The sequence below is a fragment of the Alosa pseudoharengus genome, unplaced genomic scaffold, assembly GCF_046254945.1.
Source record: "Alosa pseudoharengus isolate Yale_2024_CS ecotype anadromous, Long Island Sound unplaced genomic scaffold, YU_APseudo_1.1 YU_APseudo_1.1_scf_6, whole genome shotgun sequence".
NCBI lineage: Eukaryota > Metazoa > Chordata > Actinopteri > Clupeiformes > Clupeidae > Alosa > Alosa pseudoharengus.
Genome location: NW_027468848.1, coordinates 18,182,488 through 18,193,538, shown reverse-complemented (window position 1 = coordinate 18,193,538; position 11,051 = coordinate 18,182,488). Strand labels below are relative to the sequence as shown.

Genomic DNA, 11,051 nt, shown 5'->3' with positions numbered 1-11,051 from the left:
ATGACAGTAGTAAATGCTTTCAGTTATTGCTACAGTATCTAACAGCGTTCAACTGTCCCCCCTTCCTCAATTCACAGTCAATTTTTTTCAAAAATAGAAAACAAAAACAATCCACTTCATAAGGAAATTAGATTTTAGCTGAATCCACTGTCTTTCGTTTGCACGTGATAACTGAACGGCCTTATCGGCACACTGTATAGTCTATATTCTAACTTAAAAACTGACAGCAGCCTTTAATGGTCTCTTCAGGAGAGGAATGCAAAAATGTGGATATCCCGTGTTAAGTGTTTAATATTTATATTATATGCCATAAAACTGATATTTACACTGAGCTAGTGGGGTAAAAGACCATATCCAGACAGTGAATTCAGCATGTCCACCTAGACCAGTACACACACAGACACACTCACAAACATACATATACCACATAAGCCTTGTCTGGGTATTCAACATTGTTTTTTTGCCAAGTATTTTTTTTATTTTCCCAAAATGTTCATATTTTAAAATATTTCTCTCTTTTTTTCAAAATAATAAAAGAGAATTCCCTGAGACAGATGCTTTGCAGTGCATCAAGAGGTGATTGTCTTTTTTAACAGGTCACTGACTTTCTCCAGGATGTTTCTTGACACAGGCTGTGAGATTTGTCTGCTCTTGGTTTCACATGTGGAGTGGCTTGTTGCCCAAACGAATAAAGTAAAAGAAAACGTCATTCAAGATCAAGTCAATGGCTCAAACAATTACAAGTTATTGTACGTCCTTCGTAATGGTGTCCCATTGTCCTTCATATTAAGTACATCTCAAATTGCATAATTTGTTCATTTCAATATAAACATTTCTTGATATATTTTAACATGTATGTGTGCCTTAAGTGGGCTAAGCTTCTCAACGAATACACCATGCAATAACTAAATAATCAAGTTGAGAAAAACTTCCAGAAAAATCTAAATTTAAGGACAGCTCTTCTCATCAGCCTCCCCTGTGTTCTTCCACAGGTAACAACTATCCTCACAGCCACACTCTCTACTGGTAGGATTTAGTGCTTTTTAAACCATGTGCTGCTGTTGCGCTAATGGCCTGTCAACTGGGCTCTGACCCAACCATTTGCCTTCACTGAACAAAGAAAAGTAAATCCAACACGAGAGAACATAGGTGAACAACCTAGCGCTCCCCTCTGCCAAGACAAAATGAATGTCCCGGGACTAAAAGCAGTTCTTCATGGTGGCCACAGTGTACAGCAGTTCTATTGCATTATCCAGAAATGCTTTCACACACATGCAAAGAAACTTCAGTTAAATATTGTATTACTAACATTAAATAAATAATACAGAGTATGGTTACTAAGTGATTGTCTATCACAGCTTACTATAAGGAGAGAATTAGAAATATATTGCCACTGTAAACTGCAGAAGCTCATAGTATAGTGTTCTTTGTCCCTTGCATCTCAACATTGTCTCAATGTGGAATGTCTCTTGGAGTGCCCCTTAAGATATCAGTTTTCTTTATTGAAAATTGTTTATGACTATGGGTATTCCACAGTAGGGTGTCCAGCCTGCACTTGCCCAACCAACTGATGTAGGTGCGTGCATAGAAAATTGCTCTCAGGAGCAGCTCATCCAAACAAACTGCGAATGGGCAGCAGGAATGCTACGGATAGCCAATACGCCATCACCACTCAGAAGCAAACAGCTCACACTCTTATTTGGTCGACTGCGTACATGAATACATAAATAGATTCCATTGGGCAGCCCTTGGTGGACAGTTTTGCAGGACTAACCAAATTATGCTGTGGAAATCATTTGAATATTATATTTATACATTTCAATTTTAAAAATATAATTTCCATGTCTGTCACGTTAGATGAATGACAGGAGATTGTGGATGAAAAAAGAAGCCTTGCAGTACTTGTAAACAGTACACGCAAAGTTCTTATTGTGCTACAGTTTCTTACTGTATCCGACCTTAAAAATACTGTATTGAGACTCATGTATGTGTGTATGACTACTATGAAGATAGACAGTAAGTATTGTTATTCTCAATATTATTGCTTTAAGTAAGAATCGTTATCTTTTAAGTAGCACAAGATGAGATCAAAATTGAACTATGTGCAAAACATTTCAGTGATCTGCCATTGAATATGTTTGCTATGTCAAGTTTAAGCTTGTAGGCTTGTGTCCAATGACACTGCAAGTCACTGATTTTTCTGACGGGGCAACGGAACATAAAGAGGGTGAAGAGACAGCATCAAGACTGAGGTCCTTCAATGTTATGCAAATAGGTCATGATTGTTAAGCAGCAGTTGTCTTACTAGATGTCATTACTGCCACCATTAATTGATTGAAATGATGGTAATCCGCCATAATCCTTTATGTTTTGTAAAATATATATAATATCTTTATATATCTCCATAGGGGAAAAAATGTCTTCATTTACTTTAAAAATCCTTTACATCCTTTCCTATTGTCATCAAAGTGGTACCAACTATACATATCTACAGAGCCCAGACAAGGCTTTTCCATGTTCCCAACCAGCAATCTACATCTTTCCCCTCTTGTCTCCTTAGTCTTTCCAAGCCGCAACACAAAGTCTGTACACATACAATTACTGAACAAAAAAGCAAGAAACACAGAGACAAGTCACCAGCCTCTTAGGCTACCGTTGTTTTTAAATTAGGACTAAAATATGAACAGAACAACAAGTAATACTGGAGTACCGCTCTGTACTAGAGAAGAACTATATTAGCTTCTTGAATTCAACCCTCTCCCTCTTTTTAATATCACAATAATGTATAAAAAAGAGATGTCAAAGAAACAATACAACTTACCCAATTAAAAGACAGTTTAAAATGGCTCTAAAGTCTGTACATTTTCTGGTCAGTTCTGGAAAAGCCCCTCCTGTTGTGGGTGCCTATATACATTCTTTAAACTGTATCGGTGAATAGGATCGGATTTAAGTGCAGGACATTCCTAGTGTTTGTTTTTCCGTACAAGCGGCTGGAGATGCCGGGGATGCTGTTGTTCTGTTCTGGTGCTGTAGCGAACGGGCTGGGTCAGGGTTTCATATCGTCGTCTTCTTTTCCTTCTTCTTCTTTTCCTTCTTCTTTTCCTCTCTATCCCTCTATCCCGCCAGTGCCTCAGGGCAGTCCAGTCTGGTCCAGTTATGACCCAGCTCGCGCCGAGGATCGTGGACCTCTAGCGATGACCGCCCCACCCCATCCCACCTCCCTCCTCACCCCTTTACTGTGAGTGAGAGGGGGGAGGGGAGGGGATCACTTGGGCAGGACGGCAGAGGCGTCGGGATTGAAGAGCTCCTTGTAGAGTGGGGGAAAGAGGGCATTGACCGTTTCTGGGTGGAGCTGCTGGAAGGCCTGCAGCTCCTCGGTGTGCAATGTGCACAGGGCAGCCAACGTGGGGATTCGGCCAATCAGCTGCAACCGGGGGAGGAGAGGATGAAGGAGAGCATGTGTTGATTTTTTTTTTCCAAATCAGTTCAAATAGATGAATGAATAATACAGCCGCAAAATGAATGTCTATGTTAACAAGTTTCTTCAGGTTTTTCATACGGATTTATCTAGAGGCATCTAAATCTAATTAATCTAAATCAGAATCTAAATGAGCATTTATCTAGATGAATGAAGTTAGCAGAGCGATAAATAAATACATCATCCATATAAACTTTCAGGCCATCTCATCCATAGTAGTAGTAGTTCTTTCGGTAGTTTGGCTTATGGCTTTGGCATGAAGCCCTTGGGTTGCACCCTACTGTACCTTGGCAAGAGCGTCCTCATCCATGTGGTTCTTCTGCATGATGTGCTGCAGAGCAAAGTAGATCTTCTCCTGGAGCTTCTGGACCTTCCTAGGCTCCATCAGCCATGGCCGATCTGCAGCACACACACATGTTCACTTTTACACATGAATTACCTTGTGATGATTTATACATAGTATGACCCATTCCCTATATTTGGCATACGGTAAGCTTGTACACACATTTATACATTTATTTGCCAACAAACCACTGTCCAGCCACTTACACGCTTTACACCCTTGTGTACATGAATTGAAACAAACGAGGAAGAGAAAATGTCCATCGTGGAGACCGTATAAGAGTAAAACGTGGCACTGACCTGTGGAAATGAGGACGGCTGCCGAGAAGAGCGCTATCTCCTCCTCTGTCAGTTGTAGAGAACACAGGCTCTTGGCAAAGTCAAAGACTGCACTCACCAAATCGTCACAGCCTGCAAAGACAAGAAGGTTGAAGACCAGTCAGATTTTTGAGCAGTGTTGAGAACAGAACTTACTAGTGACTAGTGAGAACAGAACAAACTAGTGACTAGTGAGAACAGAACAAACTAATGACTTAAAGTCGTTGTCTACAATTATAATCCAATCATTTTTTTTGTCAAATTTGAGATAATTCCAGATGCTCATGGTGTGTACATGGGAAATGTATACTTTTGTAAAAAGGGAAATTAAGAAAGTGGCTCAGACCAAACCATTCACAATTCTATCCAAGTGGCACAAGGGGAGGGCTGTGATTTGATTGGCTGTTGAACTGAAATATCAACAACCTTTCACCAGAATTGAGAACTATGCCTTTACCAGATAAAAAAAAAATACTGGAACATTTTTACAAATTTGACATTATCAAATAAATCCTTGAGGCGCCCCGAGGTGCACTAAGCTGCATTAGAGATTACAGATCAGCAGCTATGGGTTAAAGATCAGATGGGTAAATGTGATAATTGTACCTAGTGCTTTGAATATCTGCATGCCGCCATACTTCCCCTCAAACAGCACAGTGTTGTTGAGAGGGTTGAATGCCCGGCACATTCGGACCAGTACCACCTCAAGACACCCTGAGAGAGGGTAAAAGCAGAAGGGGAAAGAAAAGAATCGAAAAGGGTTAATGATATAACTCACCTGTAAACTGAAATCAAGGGTAAAACTACCCTGAATTAGGAATATTCATCTCCAAAAGTACTGGTTGCAATTGTTCTCCCCTATCCTACAGTACTTAATCAAAAAATACTGTAATGTTTAAGACATCCTTCTTTCTTTAGGTTAAAAACATTCCTTAACACTGAGTTCAATGGCTCTTTTTATGATGGATCTCACTAGCTGTGCCTGCTCACCTGACTTGAGGAGCAGGATCTGGTCGTTCTGGCAGAGCTCCATAAAGCCTGTGATGCGCTTGGCAAACTCTACCACGTACTGGATGGCGTGGGTGATCTGAATCGCACACTGCTGCCACAGGGCTTCTCGCGTCTAAACACACACACACACACACACACACATACATACAAAGTTAACTTAAGCAGCGCAAGGTGATAGCAGAAACACTATAGTAAGGTAAACCCAGGAAAAAAAGTACTGTATATATTTCTTAGAACCCAAGACAAAATTGTAACTAATTTTGCTTTAAATGTTTGATTCTTATAAATCTGTAAAATATCTAAAGCACCTTAGTCCTAAGATATAACGTAAAGTCATACAACATAAAGGAAACTAGGATCTTAGGATCAAATATGAGATGGCTTTCTTTGAGGGGACATTTTACAAGTTGAATTGTGGAGCGATAATTGTGCCGCAACCCGAATCAAGTCGGGCCTTTGATACAAGCCTTTAATTTAGCGATAAAAGAACAGTGATAGTTTTTTATGAGGCTTTTCACTGTTCGTCACACAAAAAGTGCCACAAAGAAAAAGTGTAAATTCTGTAAAGTTTTTTCATTTATAAAATACCCATATAGTGCAGTCAGAAAAGCACCAAAAATATGATATCAGCAAATTGCTTTTGTGTGCGCCGTCATTTCTCCCTGTAAGGGGAATCTCCATAGACGGCATTTCAAAGGGTTTCTCTGTAATTAGTCCTAATCCATTTGACACAGGGAAATGAAAGAGACGGTGCCACGGTGCTCCCCCTCCCCTTCCCCTTTGCTGCTTACGCTCCGTCCTCACTTCCTCGGATGGCTAAAGTCAGCTTCCCTCGCTACCCCCCACCTGTGATCTCTCTCTCTCCTCTTCTTTCTCCTTCACCTTGACTGGTATCAGCATCACTTTATCTGCACACGATGGCTACATTTACATCTGCTGTGAGAGCAGAGGCTTAATGAGGAGACTGCAGGGCCCAAAGACCAACATTTAATGACCTCTCTGCTGAGTGGGACTTACTGGGTGGGTTGGAGCTACACATAGGTGTGCTACGTTCACAGGCAAAATAATCTCACTCAGGAGAGGGAGGGGTGTGAAAGACAAGGAGACAGAAATAGAGATAGAAGGTCTGGTGATGCACAAAGAGACAGAGCTAGAGCGCACCTTGCTTTGGTACATCTTGACCTCCTCATAGGAGTGCGTCTGCCACGCTAGCTGCTGCAGCTCCTCGGCCGTGTACTGGCAAGTCTCCAAGTGAGACTTTATGATGTTCTGAGCAATGCGATCTATGTGAGAGGGAGACACGGTAGTGTGAAAAGACTTCAAACACACACAAAGGGCACACACACACACACACACAGAGACAGGCACACTGTGCATAGCACCCAAATGCACATACCCCCAAATTAAAGATGTATTGAAGTGCCAACATTTTCTTCTATAAAACATAGGTCACTAAGGTCATAGTAGCACAATTTGCCAGGACCAGTTGCAGGAATCAATGTGGGGACTAGGGCTGCAACTAACGATTGTTTTCACAGTCGATTAATCTGTTAATTATTTTAAGTGAAATTAAGAAGGACTTGTTGTGTGTTCAGAGTATTCAGTTTTCTTTGATCCGGCCTTCTTGGAAGGTTCCAATTAGTTTATGGTTACAACATACAAAACTTACAGAAACAATTCTTAGCAAGCCAGTACTTCAATAATCTAAATACAAGACTTACTTAAACTATGTAAAACCATCATAAGACCATAGTATCAAGCCAGCCTTAGGATAAAAAATACAATTGTGCCCCATTCTTACATCATTATTTGTGACATCTAAGGTTTGCAGCTATGATCATTTTCACAGCCTGAAACCTCAAAAGGGTTAAAATCGGACTGGGCAAATCTGACGCTAAGCCAGGCGGCTACCAGTCAGATGCTAAGCCAGTCTGATAGCAACGAAACGGAAGGCTTGTGACTATGACTCATCGCCTCAGCTCGTGCAAGGCTTCCTTTATGATTACGGTTGACGCAATGTATAGACTGTGTCATTTCATTGGCTCATCATCTTGTTTCTAGTCTAGTTTGTTTCTGTGTAACCATAATGACATAACAACAACTCAAGCAGATTCATTTAAGACGAGTATTTCACAACCACCACTAGAATCACATAAACAGTGCCTTTTGTTGAGACCACAGTAAAGCTGCAAACAAATCTGATTCGCAAAACCTCTCTTGCAAACACTTTAGATTAGCACTAGCCGAATTAGCAGAATTAAATAAACAGTGCCACATCAGGGCTACACTGGATGCACAACTGAAGTGGAACAGTGGAACTTGCTACATCATGTGAGAGCAGCGTGTAGGCCTATGTGTCAAATTGACCTGTCTTTTATTTCCATTTTTGAGCAGCTCTTGTGCTCCAGTAAAGAGCAGACCTTACAGACAGATTGCAGCTTACCGAGCTCGCTCATAGAGACTCCCGGCGTGAGCTGGCCATCCTGGTAGGCCCCGTAGCTGAAGAGGTTGGGCACAGGCGTCAGGTCATAGACGGGCTCCTGCTTGATCTGCTTCATGCCGGCCATGTCCAGACCCGACTGGTCCGGCGAAGGCTGGGTCGAGTCCATGCCGTAGAACCCGCCGGCCGGCCCGTTGGGGACGCCACCGCCAATGCCGTTCTGGCCATTCTTGGGCATGTCGATGAGGTGTCCGTTGGCGTAGGCGCCGGCCAGCTCGTGGTTTAGGGCCCCCAGGCCGTTGGTCAGGCCGCTGGAGTAGACGCGTGCCAGCGCCTCAGCCTCACCCGTCTGCTGCTGCCGCTGCTCCTGCAGACGCTGCTGGTGCTTCTGCACCTCTGCGTACAGACTGTCGCGTTGCTTCTTGGACATGCGGCCAAACTTCACCGCTGAGGGACAGACGGGAAGAGAGACAGACAGGAGGAACAGGAGACAGACAAGGGGAACATTTAATACTGTCAGTTTATGGAACCATGTGTTAATACAGTAATACAGTATATACATAAAGGGTAAGACTGCTTGTTTTTTGTCCTCTGCTCTTGATGATTATACTGTGGCTGTAAAATGAAAGATGAGGTGGGGTTGGGAAACAACTGTGAGACGAGTCCCTGTGGGCACTTGGACACATTTGGCGTGGACGAGGCAGAGGCCAATTGTACCACTGCTCCCCCATGAGCCAAAATTGATAGATTTCATTCAGACACAAACTAATGATTTGTTAGTAAGGGGCTTGTGAATTAGAACATTTATTTGTGAGTGGCTGTACATTCCCACTCAATGCTCTATAAAGCCTTCAGACTGTCTGTCAGGGCTCTCTGTCTGTCTGCTGGACTGGATCATGAAGCATGTGCCCGTCTGGATGACTGCGCCGGGAACACTCTGACCGCCGGCGTCGATCTCTTTGCCAGACTGAACCCCGCTGCCTGTCTCCATCTCCCCAGTGACCCCTGGTCTCGCTCACCGTCTCTGGACATGCCCAGCGCCAGGCACTTCTGCAGCCGACAGTGCTGGCATCGGTTCCGATTGGTCCGGTCGATCAGGCAGTTGCGCTGCCGTGGGCAGGAGTATGCGGCGTTGTTCTGTTGACTTCTCCTGAAGAAGCCCTAGAAAGTTCCGGAAAAGTATTAAAGACAGAGAGAGAGAAAGTGAGGAAGAGGGTGTTTTGACAGAGCCTGAAAAGAGTTCATCATACAAACATTTACTCCTGTAGGAGCCTAGTGAAGAGGGAGGGAGAACTGGAGGCTTCCCTTACCTTACATCCTTCACATGTGATGACTCCATAGTGGATCCCTGATGACTTGTCCCCGCAGATTTTGCATGGTATAACTTCAATTTGGGCTTTAGGGGAGACAAGGAGGAGAGAGAGAGAGAGAGTGAGTGAGTGAGTTATGCAATGGCTATCTGGGGCTAATAAGTCCCAGCTGTGTTGTGCTGAAAGGCCACTTTAACACAGCAGCACTTTCAACTGACCCCAGCCCCATTCCTGCCGAGAGGTGAACAAAAGATGCCCAGTTGTGACCAGAGAGGCGAGCGTTTTGACATTCTGACATTTTGACATTCGTTATTTGACCATTAAGGGAAATTACGGACAGCATGGCTGTAGAGAGGGAAAGCAGATGAACATACATCGAAGCACTACTGAGGAATTGAGTGAATCTGCTACAATTCTGCTCCTGTATTATTACTAGCCAGGCTTTCAGTGCGGAAGTCATTTGGAAACTCAACCCCCATTAGATGAACAGAGTTTTATACTATGATGCGATTATAAATATAGACCTATTGGATCTGATTCCAGTTCACATTGTACAGGAAAAAGATCATTTGACCGTAATCATTTCTACAGAGAACATACCTACATAGAAGTACCACAGAACTGAACAGCAGGGAACTGCCTGCTGTGTGTGCTGTGGTGGTACACATTGGGAGGATTGTGTACCATTTTTTTTGTTATTGGCAAAAAGAGGAAGACAAAAAAGGACGTCCGAGAAATGAGACACTCACTGCCAGTCTGTGCCAGTTGGAGGTAAGAGAAAGAGATGGAGAGAGAGAGAGAGAGAAACCCATGGCCCTGCTGAGACTGCACACTCACCATAAAGAGATTAGCCACCCAATCTAATCCTAAAATTATTTCTACACGCGCTTGCTCTCCCTCTCTCTCCCTCTCTCTCCCTCCCTCTCTATGCTCCGTAATGGCTTATCTGATGCAGCAATTCCCAATTAATCTTTCCGCACAGAACCCACATTCATCTGTCCCACTAATGCCATGTTCCAACTTTAAGCTAAAGTGTTGTACAAACCATGGGAGCAGCAAATGTTCAAATAACACACATTTTGGACTGGAGAGGAATGCAAATGCAAATTGCCAGCTTCTGGTCTGGTTGTTCAACCTCTGCAATTAGGAGGAGTATGTGTGCTCACAACTCTCACTAAATATGGTTTAAATGCATTAAAATGCAACAAAGACATTTCGTTAAAATGCACTGCTAGTATGAAAGCAAGGAGCAAAGGTGAGACTGCTGAAATGGCTATTGAAATTCAATGTCATGTACAAAACTTACAAACACCTAGCTCACACAGTGGCCCTGCACTCTCACTAAATCACACAAAAGTTTACACAAAGCTAGTTGCTATGTTTAGTGTTGCCGTCATCTATTCCTGAAGATATGCACAAATGTATAAAACTACAATGACAAAACCTTCCGCTTACCTACAACATCCGTTTTCATTTTTATGACAGGAGCACCACACATACACACTCTCTTTCTCACATACACACACACCTGGGACAGGAACACCGTGGTGCCCTAACTGCGCTCTGAGTGTGTGTATGTGTGTCTGCGCATGCTCCCTGAGGTAGGAGCCCCTGCGCATGTTCCTAATATTTAATGTGCTGGCAAAGTGTGCGTGGATCGCTGGTTAGTCTGGATAAGCCGATGTAGTAATATTGTGTGTGCGTGTGTGTGTTTGCGTATGAGAGCGAGAGTGACTGAGTGAGTAAGTGGAAATGAAGGTGTGAGATAATCCTCACATCATGGCTGTCCTTCAGATTTTTAAAAAAAATATTCTGTGTGTATTGCACATTCTATGCATGTGTTGATGTATCTATGTGTTGTTTTTCCAATGTGTGTGTCTTCAATGCGACATAATGGGATTAGTGCAGAGTCTGCAGACAGACATGTCCATCGTAGTTGGGACTTGCTGATTAAGGGTCTGGGTCTGGACATCTCACGACCGTCCATTCCCACTGCCCCTTAGCCCTCTCTGGGTTAAGCCCCTTGCTAGGTGTCTGGGGTGGGGGGTGGTCCTGAGCCCTGTCAGTGTGACTGTGTGAACTCAACAACCCACACCTCTCAGGCCTTATGGTAAGGTTTTTCTTAGAGATGGGATTTAGATGGATTTCCAGT

The 11,051-nt window shown here is 43.2% G+C and overlaps 1 protein-coding gene across 1 annotated transcript; it reads right to left on the bottom strand.

The window, feature by feature from the left end:
- Positions 1-3,265: 3,265 nt before the first annotated feature.
- On the bottom strand, positions 3,266-10,373 carry rorb (RAR-related orphan receptor B). Its single transcript, XM_076269809.1, has 10 exons — positions 10,355-10,373; positions 8,900-8,985; positions 8,609-8,750; positions 7,593-8,036; positions 6,311-6,432; positions 5,129-5,261; positions 4,745-4,852; positions 4,121-4,231; positions 3,765-3,877; positions 3,266-3,424 (listed from the first exon to the last, which is right to left on the bottom strand). Exons 1-10 carry the CDS (start codon positions 10,371-10,373, stop codon positions 3,266-3,268), a joined length of 1,437 nt encoding a protein of 478 aa, XP_076125924.1.
- Positions 10,374-11,051: the final 678 nt, after the last annotated feature.

What these genes read in the sequence shown, in the direction of transcription:
- rorb (XM_076269809.1), bottom strand. An exon ending in AGTCTCTATGAGCGAGCTCG is followed by an intron (nt 6,433 to 7,592) that starts GTAAGCTGCAAT and finishes CCTCTCACATAG; the next exon opens with ATCGCATTGCTCAGAACATC. An exon ending in AGCCGTCCTCATTTCCACAG is followed by an intron (nt 3,878 to 4,120) that starts GTCAGTGCCACG and finishes TGTGTGCTGCAG; the next exon opens with ATCGGCCATGGCTGATGGAG.